This window comes from Setaria italica, chromosome III (genome assembly GCF_000263155.2).
Source record: "Setaria italica strain Yugu1 chromosome III, Setaria_italica_v2.0, whole genome shotgun sequence".
Classification (NCBI taxonomy): domain Eukaryota; kingdom Viridiplantae; phylum Streptophyta; class Magnoliopsida; order Poales; family Poaceae; genus Setaria; species Setaria italica.
Window position 1 is genome coordinate 7,663,143 of NC_028452.1, and position 20,003 is coordinate 7,683,145.

General features: G+C 49.1%; 2 protein-coding genes and 1 pseudogene across 2 annotated transcripts; 1 reads left to right on the forward strand and 2 right to left on the reverse strand.

The window, feature by feature from the left end:
• The first annotated feature begins 8,174 nt into the window (after positions 1–8,174).
• LOC101760673 lies at positions 8,175–9,134 on the forward strand (annotated as a pseudogene).
• Positions 9,135–15,953: 6,819 nt separating this feature from the next.
• On the reverse strand, positions 15,954–16,919 carry LOC101764021 (PRA1 family protein F2). Its single transcript, XM_004960870.3, has one exon. The coding sequence runs from the start codon at positions 16,801–16,803 to the stop codon at positions 16,210–16,212; it is 594 nt and encodes a 197-aa protein (XP_004960927.1). The 5' UTR covers positions 16,804–16,919; the 3' UTR covers positions 15,954–16,209.
• Positions 16,920–18,453: 1,534 nt separating this feature from the next.
• Positions 18,454–19,422, reverse strand: LOC101761076. The gene is made up of 2 exons (XM_022825585.1): positions 19,395–19,422; positions 18,454–19,151 (listed from the first exon to the last, which is right to left on the reverse strand). Exons 1-2 carry the CDS (start codon positions 19,420–19,422, stop codon positions 18,865–18,867), a joined length of 315 nt encoding a protein of 104 aa, XP_022681320.1. The 3' UTR covers positions 18,454–18,864.
• Positions 19,423–20,003: the final 581 nt, after the last annotated feature.

Here is a 20,003-nt window from a genome sequence, read left to right on the forward strand (position 1 = left end):
ACACGGTATATTTGAAATATCACATTAATATAGTCAATATTTTGAAATACTATATTCAACATTTGTTGAAATTTAGTTCAACAAATCCAATGAACTAGTTCAACATTTTATGTTAAATGTTGAAACCGTATATAAAAAGTGTTGAACTAGTTTGTTGGAAATGTCGATTTTTTTAAAAAGATGGAAGAATAAAATATATTCATATTGGATTTTATTTTGTTGCATAAATTCTAACTAACATCATGGTTCAAACTGATTTCAAAAATAATTTATAGTTTAAATGATAAGTGAATTCAAAGATCAAAGTCCAAGATAGAATTCCTCCGACCAACTCATCCCTGTGACCGGCCAACTTATTTATCTAACTAGCCACATGAGGACAGTTGTCCAGCAGCACCTAGCCGCTACTGCCTACTCCCGTGCCGACTTCAATCGTGTTCGTTAATTTCTATTCGCATGATCTCAGTCAGTGGAAGTCATCTATTAAAAAAAACTTCCGGAAGTCACGTAGGATTACCGATCGCAAGCTCAAAAACAGCCCAACAAATAGCATGTGCATCAGAAACGGCCCATCAACAAAGAGGCAATAGCCCACGTCGCGAACCTTTTTTTCATTTTCCCTGTTGTGTGATATAATATGGGTGTGGTGGGTCCTCATGACAGGCGCAGCCCAATAAAAATCCCATAATCTATCTCACCAAAATCGGGGTCAGTGTATCCCTCAAATCGGACCCACCTGTCATATATTCCTAAGGAGAGGATAGTCTATATTATAAAAATCGAAAACAATTGAAAATCTTTCTTACCAAAATCGGGGCCATAGTACCATTCACATCGGACCCACCTGTCATATATTTGAAGGAGGATAGCGTGCAGACCCATAAAAATTGCAAGTTAGAGCAATCCCAATCCAATGACTAGGATGGTGTCCATAGAATTAAATGAGCTGCCATCTAAGATAAAAGATGATGTGGCAAGGGAGTAAATGAAAGAAAGAGAAGGAATCCAGGTCTTGCATGAGACCTAGTTTCTACACCATCCAAGACATAATGAGAGGGAAAAAATTCCGTGTAGGAGTCCTGTAAAGCTTAGCCTGTGCAACCCTGCCCCCCCTCCCCCCGATGCTAGCCATATGTGTTGATGTTTAGACCCGGCAACCTACCGAGGAGGTGCCCGAGGTAGTGTTTTATGCGTGAGGCTTGCCGAGATTACGAACTCGAAAGTGAACTCGAACACACGATTTAGATAGGTTTGGGTAGATCGCGTAATATCCTATGTCCTGTGTGTTGATTGTGTTGTATTGATTGAACTTGTTTGCAGGGGGTCCCTACCTCGCCTTATATTGCCAAGGCAGGGTTACAGGTCGATTGTTTACAAGAATACTAGTCGGATTTGACTCGTAAGTCCTACTCTGATTGCTATGAGTACTTCTTGTCCTCCATGTAGACCACGCCATCCTGCACCGTAGTCTCCATATCTGACACATCTCGATGTACAGCCCCATATCTAGGATTGTCTAAACTTTCCGATGGGCCATAGATGTATGGATGACAAGCCCCCGAGTACTTTTTAGTCAAATGTAGCAGTTCCGAGTACTTTTTAGGCATCTCCGACTAGTTTGTGGTGCTCTTCGAGGGACCCGTCAGATTGAGCCTTCGAACGTACTCGAGTACTGCCATGTGGCTAGAATGTGCTCAAGCCTCATTTAACTTGGTCTTGAATCTTCAATCTTGAATTTTATATGGAAGTGCGATGAAAATCGCACTCCATATGGAGTAGCCCCCGAGCCTTAGGTTGAATCAAAGAATCAAGCTGAGGGTCAATCTTGCAATTTCACATCTCTTTTCTTTAAAACCCAAAGAAAAAACTTTTTAGCCGATGGGCATGTGGCACACAGCCCTCAAGCCATTATACAACTAGTTTGGGTATAAGGATTAACCACGGGTCGACGTGACCGTTCTCCAACAGTAACCTTATCTCTTTCTAAAAAAATTAGAAACTGTCAAGCAATAAGTGTGGGCTTTTAAAAATAGAATATTCTCGTTAATCTTGCCTCCGTTTTAACTGTGCCGCTGTTATAAATAATGGAGGAAATCATACCTTTCATTTCATGCGAGCCATCTGCTCTTTCAACTTCCACACTGTAGCCATAGCGTCACTGCTTGCCCGATCCTTGAGCTCGAGCGCCACCGTCCCCCACCGCTTAGCCTCCGAGCGCATGCGCAAGAAGACCCTTGTGGCAACACGAATGGGAAAAAGGCGACATCCAGCAAGGTGACGGGGAGCAAGAAGAGGAAGGCAAATAAAAAGAAGGAGATCCAGTTGCCGGCTCCAAAGTACGGCAAGATGGACCAGACAGCCCCGCCAAGTCAAGCTTGCACCTGGAAGAAATCCGTGCTGAAGGAGGCGGACATCCAGGCATTGGCTGATGTCAATCTTCTCCAAGATCAAGAATTCATCAATTGGAGGGCAGCCTGTGGCAACCCATGACCAATGGAGAACTAAACCCATAAGATAGTAATCTTCACGCACTTCATCGAGCGTGGTTTGGCTTTGCCTACGTCTGATTTCTTACGCGAGTTGTTGGAGTACTATAAGTTGGAATTAGTTCATCTCAATCCTAACTCCATTATGCACATAGCTATTTTTGTGCATCTTTGCGAAACGTTCCTTGGAATCCAGCCACACTTATAGCTCTTTCGAAAGTTCTTCAAAGTCAAGCCCCAGGATGGATCATACCAAAGTAGTCGGGGGGGGCAGGCATTCAATTGCGGGAGAAAGTCAAAGGCTTGTACTTGGATTATGAGCTAATTGACTCCCATTCTACATGGAAAGAGAAATGGTGTTATATTGGAATCATGAGCCCAGACTACCCAAGGTGATAGGCCACCGTCCAGTTTGGAACAACCGGTGGTTGGACGAGCCTACCCATGGAGATAGCCTTCAGTTACCCGAGCTTCTGGAGAAAATCATCGTACTCAAGCAGCAGGGCTGACCGGAGTCGGGGTAGCCTTCAGTTTTATGAAGAGGTGAGTCCAACCCCTACAACTGTGCTGCACTTGGGGATATGACTACTCGGGCCCTAATGATCCATCCTGGATGACATCAGACAACTTATCTGTGGATGAAGTTATGGCGTGATTGAGGCGCCTATTTAAGCATGTGAGCGCGATCCCGACTATTGTGCGGGAGTTCTACGCCGCGAACCCACCTAGTAGTGTAAGTACCGTGGCTGCAGCCCCCGAGTACTAATTTTTATACTTGTTTCTTCTCAGACTTATTTTCTTTTGCCGAAAGAAGTTCACTTGTTTTGCTCTACTCCTCCTCCACCCGGATCGGATGGCTCTGACGCCGCTCCATGTGTACATACAACCGCGGATCTATAGAGGGTAGTCGAGGAGGAGGAGTTGGAAGGTTTCTCTTCCTTTAGCAGCCCTGACTTAGAGGCTGCCGAGGAGTTTGTGATCAAGGCCTGGCCATCAAAGAAGAGGTGCACTGTCGCCGTCAAGCGTGTGGTGAAGAAGCCACTTACCGCCAATGACATCCCTCCTCCAGTAATCACACTTGAAGAAGGACAAGATCCTAAGGATCAAGTACTTGTAAGTAGTTTCCTTACCGCCATGTCTACTCGGTATGACATTGGAGGATTGCAGGTAGTCGAGGAGGATACAGAGGTGGAGAAGATGACTACGGAAGTTGTGCAGCAGGAGCTGCTAGTGATTAAGGAGGTCATTGAGCTTCATGATGACGAAGAGCCTCCTGTCGCTAGGGCCAACCCCATCAGTGCACAAACATCCCAGGAGGTGGAGACAATAGCTAAGGCTGGCATGGATCCAACTGTGATCCAACAAGTCGCGCCGAAGAAGCCGTCGCCCGCAGTCAAGCCCATGCGCCTAGCGGGAGAGCCCTCTTTGAAAATAAAGAGGTCCACCAAGTAAGTACTAAAAAGTTATCCGAGTTCTGATTGTGTCTTGATATTGCCTTGCAGTGTGTCTTGACACTTACCTTTTCCAGGAAATCCGCCAGCGTGGACATTGGAGGCCCGAGCCCGAAGCCTGCAACCAATGGTAGCAGCTGCTCAGCCCAAAACCTCATCCCGGTGCCTACAATTCCACCACCGGAAGAGCAGTATGCGCCAAAAGTAGCTCCATGTGTTGTATCCCTTGTTGCTACGCTTATGCATGATGTTATTGCGTCACTGAATGTCGCTATAGTGCCAGCCCCCGAGCTACCGATAGCCGAGCCAATGGCAATGACTACTTCCGGCGTTGTGGCTACATTCATAGCCCCTGAGCCAGAGGTGGAGACCAAGACGGTGGAGGCGACTACCTCTAGAGTCGTGGCTACCCATGTAGCCCCTGAGCTAGAAGTAGAAACTAAAGTCATTGGAGCCCTCCAAGTTTTGACGTCCATCAATGCCTTCTGAGGCAACTAGCCACGCGTTGGTTCCTCTTGGTGCGCTAATCGCCGAAAAGCACGGGGAACCTTGGGTAGCTGGGGGGTGAACCTGGAGGATATCCAGCTCTTCACTGACCCTCTGACCATCTTAGAGATAGAGGCCATAATTAAGGAGATGCACCATCGTGTAGGTGAATACAGAGTGGCAAGTTTCTCCGCTGCGTTTTGTCTTCAACTTGAAATCAGTACTCGTTCCTTGTATGAGTACTTGCTCTGTCTTGCATGATTTGATCAATCGCTCCCGCTGGAAGTCGGAAATGCTCCAAGGCTATGGAGACACTATAATGCGAGCTAAGGCGCTTGAACGCGTGTTGACCAAGGAGAGGTGGTACTCCTCCCAACTACTCATGAAGTACGACGGCCAAGCCGCCGAGTACTGCAAGCTCGTCCAGCAAATCACGGAGGAAAAGGACTGCCTTCGGAAGCGCAACAAGATGTTGAAGCATCAGCTGAAAGGTAACTTGTCATCCCCCTCTGATCTTCGAGTACTAATTGGCACTTGATGATTCTAAATTGCTCCTTGTTTGTTATTGTAGACGTTTAGAAGGTCAAAGAAGATCTCCAAGGTCGAGTGACAGACTGGCAAAAGTTGTACTATAGAGTGACGGAGCAACACGACAAGTTGTCAACTCTGTATGAGAATCTGGAGCACCGCCTGGAGAAGGAGCGGAAGATGCACATTGACGGAGAAGTCGATCTGGTGACTGCCATGATGACCTTCTGAGAGCACGAGGATGAGCTAGAGGTGACCAAGCTTGCTCTGAAGGAGCTGATAGAAGCCGCTCAGCCCATCGTTGATATGGTGGAGCCCCTGACGGAAGGTGTGGAGCCCCGCCCTCTAGCAAAGTACTCAAGGAAGTGCCTGCGAAGATAACCGGCCACGTTCAGAAGATTACAGAGTTCGTCTTGAAGCAGCTGTTGGCAATGGTGAAGTCATTCTACGCGCAAGCTGACTTGGCTCTAATTGCGGAGGGGATTGCACAAGGCTACTCTGATGAGCAGTTTCAACAGTACCTGCAAGAGGTGGCTCCTATTGCCAAGGAGGTAGCCGGTCAGATAGACCTTGAGTAGTTGTATGTAAAGAAGTAGATATCAGGATCAGTGTAATATAAACATGATATGAATGAAATGTAAATTATTTTGAAGGTTTGTCACAAATTTTATTGCTATCGACTTGTGTGTATTCTTTATTTTAGTGCCTCTCCTGAACTACCCTGATATTTGCTCGTACGGTAGTCGTGAGTGTCTGCGCACAAGGCTACTCTTGTGAGCCTCTTCAGATACACAGTGTAGAGTACTACTTCTAGGATGCGACACCTTTTTGTGGAGTGCAGGTACTCGGGTATCTGGGTAGTTGTGCTCTTTAGGCGAGTAAACTCTTTAGGACTTCATCACCTGGAGCCTATCTTTGCAACCTCTCTGGGTTGTTCGGATATTTGTGCTCCCGAAGATCTGAAACTACAGAGTTGTTATTACAAGCTGCGACTAGACAAACTTGTCTAGTTTAAGAGCTTGGGTAGTTATAAATAACTCCCAGATTACTGACAGCTTCTTTTTTGAAAGCTATCGATGGACAGATTTGCCCAAGGAACTGACTAGCTTACATTTTTTGTGTGCAGGCTTGTCTTTGCAAGTCACTGCTGGACAATTTCGTCCAACGAGTTAAATAACTCAAAAATATGTGTGCAGACTTGTTATTACAAGTTCCATGTGGATAATTTTATCCAATGAGTTGAATAACTCAAAAATATCCTTTGCAGGCTTGTGACTACAAGTTGCGAGTTGGTCAATAGTGCCCGAGGGAGCTGAATAGCTCGACGAACTTAGTTTTGCAAGTCGCAATCAGACTGAAATAGATAGTCATTTTACAACAAAAATAAATCTGCTTTATTAAATTGTAATTATATAACTGAGGTCGATGGTCAATTTACATGAATATGCAAACTATGGGTAGAATCAATACAGGTGCTCGATGTTCCACGAGTTGTCAGTTTCTTCACTAGAGAGAGTTTGTAGCCTATATGACCCAGGTCTAGTGGCCTTGGAGACGATGAAAGGACCCTCCCATGGCGAATTCAGCTTGTGCAACCCCTTGGTGTCTTTAATACGCTTGAGGACCATGTCACCTATGTTGAACGAGCGTTCTTTGACGTTGTGATCATGATAGCGGCAAATCCCTTCAAGATACTTTGCAGACTAAACGAGTGCTACACAATGAGCTTCTTCGAGGTCGTCTAAGTCTAGACACCTTGTTTATTCTGCTGTTCCATCCTCGTACTGCTCGACTACTGGAGATCTCCACATGACATTGGTAGGGAGGATGACTTCTGATCCGTAGACCATGAAGTAAGGTGAGTACCATGTAGGCTTGCATGGCTGGGTGCGAAGCCCCCAAAGTACATTGGGTAGCTCTTTGAGCCACTTGCCCCCTTTGGTGTTTCCAATGTCGTGTAGTCTTTTCTTGAGAGCCTCTAGTAACATCTCGTTGGCGCTCAACCTGGCCGTTGCCCCACGGATGAGTGACAGAGACGTACCGGACATCGATCCCGTTGTTCTCACAGTACTCCTAGAACTCGTGATTGTTGAAAATTAAGCCCAGGTTTGTGATGATGTGATTTGGTAAGCTGTAGCGATGGACAATTTCATTGAGAAAATTGAGTACTCTGTCTGCCTTGGGGTAGGTTACCAGCTTCACCTCGATCCACTTGGTGAACTTGTCGATCGCCACGAGTACTCGGTTGAACCCTCCAGGCACTGTAGGTAGTGGGCCAATCATGTCTAGCCCCGAGCATGCGATAGGTCAAGAGGGTGGTATGGTGATCAGATGACAGTTGGGGATCAGTGTGTACAGGCGGTGGTTGTAGGGGGGCCAGATTGAAGACACATTTGAGTATGTGTAGCGGTGTGGGATCGAAACTGAGAAGGAGTATCCTAGATGATGGCTTTGGGGCCATGGTGAGTGTGTTCATGTAGGAAAGGATTGCGCCACACTAATCCATGGCTATGGATATACTCGGAGCCATAGCGAGGAATCTTTGATGAGAGCTGTGGCTAGGCAGCCTGTGGTAGTTCCTGTTGACCACTTCCTAGGGGAGAGTCAATATAAAGGTTGGCTAATTGAAATTGAAGAGTGGCCTCCTGCTAAAAACCTGAAAAAGCTCACTGCCATGCGGTTCTTGTTGTTGCTTATGCCACCGACAGCAAGGGTAGGAAGTTTTGAAAGATAAAAAATAGTCGTGGAAAAAAGTGGGAGGACAGAGGTTTCGCGTATCTCTGGCGAGATGGTGCTAACAAAGATGGTGTTGGTGGGATAACTAGGTACAATGGAGTCTATCTAGGAAACGTATCTGGTGGAAAGCATCTACCCTGTGCAACCTTGGAAACTATAAATCAAGGCCACAAGATGCTAATCCAATGGATAGGGCCAGAGGTAGATTATTTTGAAGTTAAGCCCCCCACCCGTTGGCCACTTTTCTGAATCCCCCCTGAAGCCAGGCGTCCGTTTCCCCCTGCCCTTCTGCCCTTCCATTACGAGTTTGTGTCCCGCCGCCACCACACCCATGCGCCCCTAGCGATTTGCTCGGCGCCAATGTCCCACCGTCACCCGTGGCCCTCCGCCGCCCGTGCTCCGCCACTACCACCGCAGTCTGCACTCCGCAACCATATTGTAGTTGTAGCAGTAGCACGCATGCCACGCACGGACTAGACATCCAACAATGGCCACAGTGGCGATGACCACCATAGCGGCGTGGACCAGGAAGGAGGACAAGGCTTTCGAGAACGCAGTCGCGGCTACCGTGGCGCCTCCCGCCAACAGGCCGCCCGACGAGGGCTGGTTCACGGCGCTCGCAGTGAGCGTGCCAGCGTGAATGGTGGAGGAGGTGTGGCAGCACTACGAGGCGCTTGTGGAGGACGTGGCCGCCATCGAGGTCGACCGCGTCCCGCACCCGTGCTACACCGGCGAGGAGCCATCCACTGTGACGCCCGACAGCGCCGGCGGTGCTTCATCCGCGCCCAAGGATGGCGGCGGCGCAGGAGGAGGCAGGCACCGGCGCGAGGAGCGGAAGAGCGGCATTGACGTGGGGAAGAGCTGCTCCAAGGTAGAGCAGGAGCGGCGCAAGGGCATCTCGTGGACAGAGGAAGAGCACAGGTTAATCCCGAATCTCCTCCTGGAGTTCTTGATTTCAAAGCTTGCATCGTTCATGTCATCCATTGATTCCAATCATAATAAGCACACGCTAATGGTGGTGACGTTCTTGCGTTCATGGCCGCTAATCTAGTGATGGTGCCGTAGGTTGTTCTTGCTGGGTCTAGATAAGTTTGGTAAGGGCGACTGGCGAAGCATCTAGCGCAACTTCGTCATCTCGCAGACGCCAACGCAGGTGGCGAGCAACGCGCAGAAGTACTTCATCCGCCTCAACTCCATGAATCGTAACCGGCGCCGCTCCAGCATCCACGACATCACCAACGTCACCACGGGGGAGGTCGCGGCGGCCGGTGCCCCGATCACCGGTGGGCCCGCCATCGCGAGAACGATGTTGATGGGACCCGCGAGCATGAAGCACCACCACCCAAGCCCGCCGATGAGCATGTACGAGCACGTGCCCATGGGCCACCCCGTCGCTGGGCACATGGTGGCAGGCCACGGGCGGCGGCAGGACACTAGCGACTGGTGAATCGCTAGGGGCGCAAGGGTGTGGCGGCGGCGGGACACGGACTCACGATGGAAGGGTAGAAGGGTAGGGGAAACAGACGCCTGACTTCAGGGAGGATTAAGAAGCGTGGCCAGCAGGTGGGGGGCTTAACTGTAAAATAATTGCACCTCTAACTCTATCCATTGGATTAGCATCTTGTGACCTTGATTCATATTTTCCAAAGTTACATGGGGTAGATGGTTTCCACCAGATACATTCCCAACAAAGATGGTGTTGGTGGGATAACTAGGTACAATGGAGTCTATCCAGTGATAAATCGGGTTCGCTAGTATGTGAAAACAAAATATCCAGTATCAAGTAGCAGCAGTTTATCTGTCTGTATCTATCTGCCTATATTCGCATACTACTATGATTTGTAGTTCCAGCAGTGCTAGTTGCCATGAAGTTTCTGGCCTGAACTGTAAGTTATTTTGTTGCCGTCAAGTTTCTAGCATGAACTGGATGGTTATAGCTTATTTAAATCTCAATGGTTACGGTGGTTATGGTACCTACCTAATGAATGAGTAGTTAACCTTTTGAAGTAGCTTTGTTGGTTAAATTGATTGTGTGCCATCAATTCTTTGCTATGTTTGAATCTTTCCAGATTCTGATAGGTTTTGAAAGTTTCTTGTCAGTTACGCAATAGTCAATGTGCATGTTCGCCTCATCAACTCAACAAGGGGAAAGGTAGCTGGATATTTATATCGACAGATTGCAAATATCCAGGATATGTCCAAAGGCAGGAAGATCGAGTGAGCAGAGAGCTCGCTTGGCTTGCATGAACAGAAGCAATATAGAACCTAAATTCCTTAGCCAACCTTGATATGCAACGATGGCGCCCATAGATCTTCTCTAGATATATCTACTCATAAAAATGAATATTTGCCATATGTGCAGAACTGCAGATGTGTAGGGGTTCTTGATTTGGGGCGAGATTCTTATAGCACTTGATTTCCTGGTATAATTGAATTGAGGCTATTGCATTCTTACCCCTATTTTGAATTGCAATTGTGATTTTAACCTTATTTTTCCTATCTTTGTGATTTTACTCCTACTTATTGAAAATGAAGAGTAAGCTCCACGAGCAACACTTAATGGTACTCCGTATCAAATAAGTTAGAAAACGACAACTTTGCCCATGCGATTCTGCCCCTTTTTAAAAATACTTGAACATATATTTGCGTAAAACACCTTGGTCCGGTCGGCTCTGCCTCCGGCACTGACGGCCGCCGTCGCCGCAAGCCCACCACCGCCCGCCCTAGGTTCTGTTCCAGCCGGAACCGCAAGATTGCTCTGAGCCGCGCGGGCATCGGACCACAACGGCAGAGGAGATTAGAGTACCCCGACGTGGCGGCGGTTCACGGTGAGAGTCCGAGCGCATTATCTATTGGCAATGTTGGCCACAATCATCTTCGGCTGTGATTAACCTTGCTGCTGCTACCCGTTTCAAAATTCCGGAATTTTGAAGGAGGATCGCGCAGCCCAGAGGCTACAGCCCACAGCAGATTCAAGGAGGACCAATCGAGGAGGTAATGACCCTATCACCATTGATCTTGGGATCACGGGAAAGGGCCAGGCTTGGGTGAATGGGCATCTCATTGGGCGCGGACCATCCTTGTGCAACTACGCAGGAGCATACAGTGTCGATCCAACTGTGGAATGGCTACACAAGAGTCGGGTGCTCTTTTGAAGGTGGAAGCTGCAGCCGCCGCATGTTCGACTTGTTTCGGCGCTCAAAGCTCCCATACCTTTATCCCGCACACACTGACAACTGATTCATTAGCACATCTGGTCCATGAGGAGAGGCGACGCCTGCGGCGGTGTCCACGATGCAGCCATCGCGGTGGCCGTCCTCACCGGCCACAAGCACGAGCAGCAGCCGGTGGTGGACGTCTATCATGAGGAGGTGGTGGACCTCGTCACGGTACTGGCAGACCTCCTCACCCATGTAAAATATCTAAGAATGTCTAGAGTTTGAGTTGTTGACCTCACGCATGTAAAATATCTAAGAATGTCTAGAGTTTGAGCTGTTGAAGGTGTATATCTTGTAGTTCTTGTTTTGATCTCTAACTTGCGTGTAGATAAACACATTGTAACAAACTCAATATATCTGTAACCTGGCCGGTTAATGGCTCCATATAAATACATGACGCCGCCCTGACCAAGGGTGACAACGCTTACACAATTTCCACATGGTACCAAGAGCGACCCTCTAAAAATACATCTACATGGGAGACTCTGGCTCATCTTTCGCTAGAGCAGCGCTTCCATCATTGCTCAGCCTTCCAATCACGGAGAAGCTTTCCAAGAACAATATTGTTCTATGGAAGGCACAGGTCCTACCAACCATTCACGGTGCACAGCTTGAAGGGTGCCTCGATGGCAAGGATCCTGCTCCGCCGAAGGAGATCGACACCAAGATCGACGACAAGATTGTCAAGAGTGCCAACCCTGGCTATGTCCGATGGGTGGCACTAGATCAACAAGTGCTGAGCTATCTGCTCACCACTATGACGCGTGAAGTAATGGCGCAAGTCGCTACGGCAACAACCGCGGCGAAATTGTGGTCCGCTGTGGAGGAGATCTATTCATCCCAGTCAAGAGCGCGACCAGTGAACACGCGCATCTTACTGGCAACATTGAAGAAGGGCAACATGCCTACCGCTGAATACATGAGCAAGAAGAAAGCACTTGCCAACAAGATGGCGGATGCATGAAAGCCCCTTAGTGAGGAGGAGCTCATTGGCTATGTGCTGACAGGGCTCGACGCCGACTATATCCCACTACAGATGGCCATCATCGCCAGGTCGACTCCAATCTACTACAGCGAGCTCCTGGCCCAAGTTCTAAGCTTTGAGAACAGCCTTGATCTGATGCACGACGGTGGCTCAAGCTTGTCATATTCCTCGGTGAATTCTGCGACTCGTGGAGGGCATGGGTTCAATCGAGGAGGCCGTGGCCATGGAAGCTCAGGAGGATGTGGTCGTGGAGGACGCAACGGTGTGCCCAATGGGCGCAATGGAGGAGGACAGAAGCCTTGGTGCCAAGTATGCCTCAAAGAAGGCCATAGTGCAGATCGGTGCTGGCACCGCTTTGAGGAAGATTTTGTTCTGGATGAAAGAAACATCAACAAAGTTGTACAATCCTATGGAGTGGACACAAATTGGTAGATCAACACATGCGCAACCGACCACGTGACCGGTGACCTTGACAAGCTAGTCATCCACGACAAATACAACGGCAACGATCAAATTTGCATAGCCAGCGGTGCAGGTATGAGCACTACTCATATTGGTCATGCAATTGTTCGTACCCCTAATCGCAATCTACACCTTAATAATGTTCTTCACATCCCAAAAGCAAAGAAAAATTTAGTTCCTGTTCATTGTCTCGCTTCTAATAACAATGCCTTTCTAGAATTTCATCCGAATTTTTCTCTATCAAGGATCAAGCAACCAAGAGGACTCTTTTGGAAGGAACGTGTAGAGGAGGTCTATACCCCCTTCCTGATATGCAACAAGAAGTTTTGAGCACCGCTACACCATCCTCTACTAGATGGCACAATAGATTAGGGCATCCTGCTTTTCCAATTGTTCATCGAGTCATGAGTGAGAATAATCTTCCTTGTCTTAGAGAAGTCAATAAAAAATCTATGTGCCACGCTTGCCAACAAGCCAAAAGTCATCAACTTCCCTATCCTAAGTCTACAAGTGTGTCCAAATTTCCTTTAGAGTTGGTGTTTTCGGATGTACGGGGGCTTGCTCCTGATTCTATTGGGCAAAACAAATACTATGTGAGTTTTATAGATGATTTCAGCAAGTTCATGTGGATTTATTTGCTTTGCAATCTGAAGTTTTCTCAAATTCCATGAATTTCAGTGCCTTGTTGAGCATCTGATCGATCGAAAGATCATTGCTATGCAGACGGATTGGGGTGGAGAGTATGTCACACTCAATTCGTTTTTCAATAATGTCAGCATTACACACCTTGTATCCTGCCCTCATGAACATCAACAAAATGGGGCTGCTGAATGTAAACATAGGCACATTGCACAGGTAGGTCTCTCTCTACTCTCACATGCTTCTATGCCCCTCAAATTTTGGAATGAAGTTTTCCTTGCCGCTGCCTATCTCATCAATCGCACTCCAAGCAAAGTCATTGACAACACCACACCCTTCTTCTGACAATGTTGGTGATACAGCAGGGACAGATTTTGGTGAAAATCCTAATTTAAATCCTGTTTTGGAAGATGATTTTATGCAGGAAGGAGGGCGCACGGATCCCGGCGTTGATCCACCTGCGGCTCCAACGGCTTGTGCAGGCGCATTCGCCTTGCCCTCTCCCCGCACGAGCAGCGTGAATCCGTGCGTGACACGTGTCCGACAGCGGCAGCTGTGCGCGAGGAGGAATCACCCGACGAACCATCGTGTGCCACGCGCCAGCCCCCAGCAGATTCAACGAGCGAACCCGTGTGCGCCATGCGCTAGCCTCTGATGCACCAACTCCCGGCAGATGACGCCGCCCGAGCGCACTCGCCTGCTTTGCTCCGGGATCCGCTCCTAATTGGATCCGCTGCGGCGCCATCTAGATCCGCTGTGGCACCTGCGGCTGTGCACCCGGTAGCTCCACCTGATGATCAAGGCATTTCTCAAGCTACTGAGCAACCTGAACGCCCAAGGACGTGTGGGTCTCATGGTATTCGAAGACCCAAGCAATATACAAATGGAACTGTAAGGTACGGTGTTATTGTTTTGTCTGAGCCAAATAATTTAGGTGAAGCCTTTGGAAATTCAAATTGGAAGCAATCTATGGATAGTGAATATATGGTGCTCATGAGGAATAAAATATGGCATCTAGTTCCACCTAAAGCTGATCAGAATATTATTGATTGTAAAAGGGTATATAAAATCAAGCAAAAGCCAGATGGTTCGATTGATAGATATAAAGCTCGTCTGGTTGCAAAGGATTTTAAGCAACGGTATGGTATTAACTATGAGGATACCTTTAGTCCTGTAGTGAAGGCCACCACTATTAGACTTGTGTTATCTATTGCAGTATCAAGAGGTTGGAGTCTTCGACAGCTAGATGTTCAGAACGCATTTCTTCATGGTATCCTTGAAGAAGGAGTGTTCATGAGGCAACCACCTGGGAATGAGGACAAAGGTCATCCACAATATGTCTGTAAGCTAGACAAGGCACTTTATGGGCTGAAATAGGCGCCACGAGCTTGGTATTCTCGCTTAAGTGAAAAATTGCAGAGTCTTGGTTTTAAACCATCTCGAGCTGATATTTCTCTTTTCTACTTTAACAAAGGAGAAGTGACAATATTTTACTCATTTATGTGGATGATATCATTGTGGCAAGTTCGTCGCAGGGTGCTATGACAGCATTGCTAAAAGCTCTTAAGAGTGAGTTTGCATTAAAGGATCTTGGGGATCTCCACTATTTCCTAGGCATTGAAGTTAAGAGACTGCAAGATGGTATTCTTTTAACATAGGAGAAGTATACGTTGGATTTTATTAAAGAGAGTTGGGATGACAACTTGCAAACCAGTCAATACTCCGATGGCTGCAAGTGAGAAGCTGTCGGCACGGCACGAATAGGATGAGGGGAGGCAGCGCTAGATGGATGAGGGGAAGCGGCGCCGGTAGGATGACGGCAAGCGGCACCTCTGGGAAAACGGGTAGCTGGATCAGGATGCCCTTCGTCGGATCTATCCGTTCCACCCCCGTTTCACCCATCGGCTGCCAGCTGCCCCAGCTGGTTCATCGAACCGACGCCGCACCGGCACCAGAGTCACGCGAGGAGAGAGGAGCATGAGAGAGAGGAGGCGGATGAGGGAGAGAAGACGGAGCAATAGCGAGCCGGTGCGAGGAATTGATGAGAGTATAGGTAGTGGCAAAAATGTTGTAATTCTAGCAACTCGAGGGGTAACCATATATGTGGAGGCTACGGGGACGGGGAGAAGCCGGGGGAAGCCACTTTTTCTGACTTGTCACCCCAGTTCATTTCGTGCGACGACTTTTCAGTGGCACCTCCACTGAAGCTGTTTCCTTTTTCCTCCCAGTGCATAACCCACTGCAGAAGCCGTGCCGAAGGACCCCTAAATATGGTTGCCATGTTTTCATGGAAGATTTGTTGTTGAGCTGAATATTGAATTGAATACCGGTATTCAACCGGATAGGCACAACCAGGGAGCTATTCTTTTCAAAAAAAAAAACAGAGAGCCTGTAGCCAGCAACTTATCCTATTTGAACCATATAAAATCCACATCACAGGATATACCTACAAAATTCATTATGATATACACTAACACTATTCAAACCCAACAGCTGTCACTTCAATTATTGCGCTCTCGCAAAAGAAATTGGGAAACCGCCAGCCAATTACCAACAAATCGTGTACTATACGAAGAGTTGATTTGATAGATGCAGAAACAGTACCCCGCCGACCCAAAACACACTAGATCTTTTTTTTTAGGGAAAGAAAATGATATACAAGTTAACAATTTGTCTATACTCTACGAGCCCATGGGTCATTGAGTTGCCATCATCAAGCTCGAACTCGGAAGGCACTACGGATAAGTGTCCTTTGTTACTGGTCAGAAACTATTGACAAAGTGGTTTGGCTTAGGTTGTGGCTGATATTGCTCACACGACACGATGTCTGTCTCCGTCTCACATGGAAACACCCGTTTTCTTTTAGAACCCCGTGGATCGCAAGGCAAATCTCCTCCGGTTTGACCATGCAATCCCTTGTTCAGGACGCGTTCTGAATAACCATTCTGCAAGCGCCACATAATTGAGCCCAAATTGACTTCAGATTGATCACTACTAAAATCATAATTTCAGTGACAAATCATCTAGAGACAACAAATATTTGCAATGGAACAACAATTCAAATACACAACGAGCGCCGATTGAAGCACATTTTATTTATGAACAAGTGCGCAAACGGATCAAGAACATCTGCAATAATAATTCCACCGATAACAACCGAAGAAGAAGCAAGAATAGACGCCGGTGAATGGAAGAAGAGCAGCTCACACTGGCTATGGCTAGTAGCTGGACGGCGGCACGGGCGTGTACCACCTCCCGGCCTCCTCGTCGATGCTGTCGGCGGGGCGGTGGAGCAGGGCGTGGAAGAGGACGACGAGGAGGCCGACGAGCAGCGAGATGAGGATGTTTGACGTGGCGCCGGTGAGCAGCAGCAGGACGAGCGTGACCGCGGAGAGGAAGGCGATGACGACGCCGTCCCCGACGGGGCGGCCGCAGATGAGCAGCGCCTGGTCGACGTCGCGGTCGCGGAGGAAGTAGAGGAAGAGCCAGCCGGCGAAGCAGGCGAGGAAGACGAGCAGGGAGACGGGGTACCAGAGCAGGGAGGCGAAGACGACGGCCAGGACGACGAGCGCGTAGTTGGCGGCGAAGTGCGCGAGGTTGGCGCGCGCGCGGCGGTAGGCGTCGGAGAAGCCCCGCGGGACGGAGAGCGCGTGCGGGTCCGCGAGCTCGCGCCAGGGCCGGCGCGTGGCGAGCGCGGACGCGCCGCGGGCCTTGGCGCGGGAGATGAAGTCGAGCGGGTAGGTGGTGGTGGAGGAGGAGCCCCCCGGCGGCGGCGGGGAGGAGGATGTGGGGATGGTGCCGTACTTGGACATGGCTGGCTGGCTAGGTGGGGGCGGATGGTCGTCGGCGCCGGCGAGGAGGTGGGGGAATGGGAATCGGGTGAGCTTGACGTGCAGTGGATGGACTCTGTTGGAAGGGAAGGTAATCCAATTATGGAGAGGCAGAGGTGGGAAGTGCGACTGTGAGTGGGGACCTACACGTGGAGACTGGATATGTACGTGTGGCACAATCCAAACCGTTGATTCTTATTTGTAAGGAGGATTCTGTTGTGGGCTAAGTAGGGAACAAATCATGCCATCAAAGCCCAGTTTTGGCCTTGGCCCGTGAAATGCTTAATTGGGCCGGTAAATCTCGTCATTGCCCTATTTTAGCGGTCTAGGTTCACGCTACGCGCGCGAGGTTGGGCACATCAGTGATGAATGCCTTCGTCCTTTCGATTATGGCCACTTCTGTCGTGCGTGGACATTGGGAACCAGTAGCCAGTCGTCATTATTGGGAATGGACGGATCACAGATATGCAATCAACTCTCGGACTGAGAGCATCGCGCCTCCATTCTACATTTCTACGAGCTCACGAGCTTCTAACGTCAAGCTGAAACTCGAGAGCTCCCTGCAGATGATCGTAAGTGTCCATTTGTCATTCGTTACAAACTAGTATCAGTAAGTAGCTTGCTAGAATGCTCATACAATCTCTCTGTCTTGTCTCACGGGAAATTGCTTGTTTTTTTGACACCCAGTAGATGACAAAGCCAAATTTCTTCCGTTTTGACCATGTAGTTCCATTCTTTTTCAGAACGCGTCCTGGATACAAAATATCATTGTGCAAGTGCCAAATAATTCAGCCCAAATTAACTTCAGCTCGATCACTCCCAAAACCTGGTTTCACTAACATACCATGCATCGATCTAAAGATAATAGATGATGTCTGTATGGTACATGTAAGTATACAAAATTAATACAAAGAACGCAAAATATGAGCACATATACATTTCTGAACAAGTGACAAAACATATCAAGTACTCCCGCAATATCAGCTAGCCAAGAGCCAGGAAGGTCGACGAGGACCGGCTGATCGGGCTTGTTGCCGCACAGTCCAGCCCTCCTCGTCGACGCTGCTGTCCGTTGGGAGGTGCAGCACGGCGTGGCCCACGATGAGCAGGAGCCCAGCGGCCAGGACGATAAGAACGCCCGCCGTGGCGCCGGTGACCACCAGCAGGAAGGGCGTGAACGTCAAGAGCGAGGGGAAGACCTTACCAGGCGAGGCGAGGGAGAGGGGCACGACCGTGGGCAGGTAGATGGGCCGCCAGCAGAGCAGGCAGGCCGAGAAGACGACGAGATAGACGAGGCCGTAGTTGGCGGCGAAGTACGCGTGGTTGGCGCGCGCGGCGGCGAGACCCCCTGGGACGGAGAGCGCGTGCGGGTTACTGTTAGCGTGAGAAGCGTAATGCGCAGAAGGCGTTGAAACTAGTTGATGCGCAGAAGCGTGGGATTGGGTCTACAACGTACAAACTAGTATTAGTAGTAAGGTAGTTAGCCAATGTGCTCATACAATGTCTGACGCATCTCGTGAAAAACTTTCGTTTTCTGGACACCCAGTAGATCACAATTTCACAAAGCCAAAATCTCTTCTGATTTGACCAGGCGGTTCCCTTTTTCAGGACGCGTTCTGAATAACCATATCATTGTGCAAAGTGCCAAATAATTGAGCCTAAATCAACTTCAGGTTGAGGTTGATCACTCCGAAAACATGATTTCACTACGAAATCATCTAAAGGGAATAATTATACAGATAACGCATATTTAAGCACAAACAGATGAAGAACACCCTGAACATCAACTAACCAAGAGACAATAAGAAGGTCGACGATCGAGCAGCGGCTCACGCTAATCTGTGGACGGCGGTTCGGGATTGTCGCCCAGCCCATCCTTCTCGTCGACGCTGTCCGCCGTGGGTAGGTGCAGCGCGGCGTGAGCCACGACGATCAGGAGCCCCACGGGCAGCGAGATTTCTACGATCGCCGCGGTGCCGTCGAGATGCAGTAGCATGAAGTTCGAGAACATGAAAAGCGCGGGGAAGGACTTGCGGCGCCAGACTAGGAGGCAGGAGAGGACGATGAGCTGGTGGAGGGGCTGCCCGAGAGGGAGACCAAGACGACGACGACGACAACGAGCTCGTAGTTGGCGGCGTAGCGCTCGAGGTTGGCGCGCGCGCGGTGGCAGGCGTCGGCGAGGCCCCCCGGGACGGAGAGCGCGCGCGGGTCCGCGAGCTCGCGCCAGGGGCGGAGCACAGCCAGCGCGGGCGCGCCGCCGGGGGCCTCGGCGCTGGAGGTGGAGTCGAGCGTGGTGGATGGCGAGCCCTCGGGCGGCGGGGTGGTGGAGCCGTGGAGGTGGATGGGATAGGGTGTGTTTGGTTGGTTGTATCATTTATTTATGTATGAAGTGATATAAAATAATAATGATCATTTTATTTGGTTGGGTGAATTGGACCAACTCATTTAGGATGAGGTCATCCCACTTAATACATTATTCTACTAATTAGAGCGAACCATACGGTACAAGCAAATTGGTTGAACCACCCCATCCAGGATCATCCATATGTGCACCATGTGATGCATGCAACCAAATACACCTATAGTTCCGTACTTGGACATGGCTGGCTGGACGCGTGCGGTGCGGTGGCCGGCGCCGGCGAGGAGGCGGGCTCCAGCGCTACGCGGTGGCCGGTGGGTGAACTTTGACGCGGTTCCGGTGTTACGGAAGGTTAATGTGCGATGGCTGATAGCGTGTGGAGTGTACGGGGAAGGCGTTGACTGACAGCATCCCGACTGTTGATACATGAATTATCTGGTGGATATCGGGTTCGTTCCAATGGTAACATCCCCGGCGGCGCATAAAATTCTACGTTTGGGCTTGGGCTGGGCATTTCAGGAGGTCGAATTGCCCCCATCTCAATTTTCTGTGCTGGTTGGGTCCGCCTTGACCGCTCTGCCTCCTTTGTTGACTGACATCGACCACAGTCTGAGCCCAACGACACGATCGGCACGGGGGAGTGTTCGACAATGTAAGAACCATCAAGCTGAAACTCATAGGCGGCTCTGCAGATAATGTAGGTGTCCATTTGTAATTGCTTAGAAACTACCACTAGCAAGTTTCTTGTTAGGTAATACTATGCTCATAAAATATCTGCCCCGTCTCACGTCGTTCTCTGCACAGATGACAAGGCAAATTACTT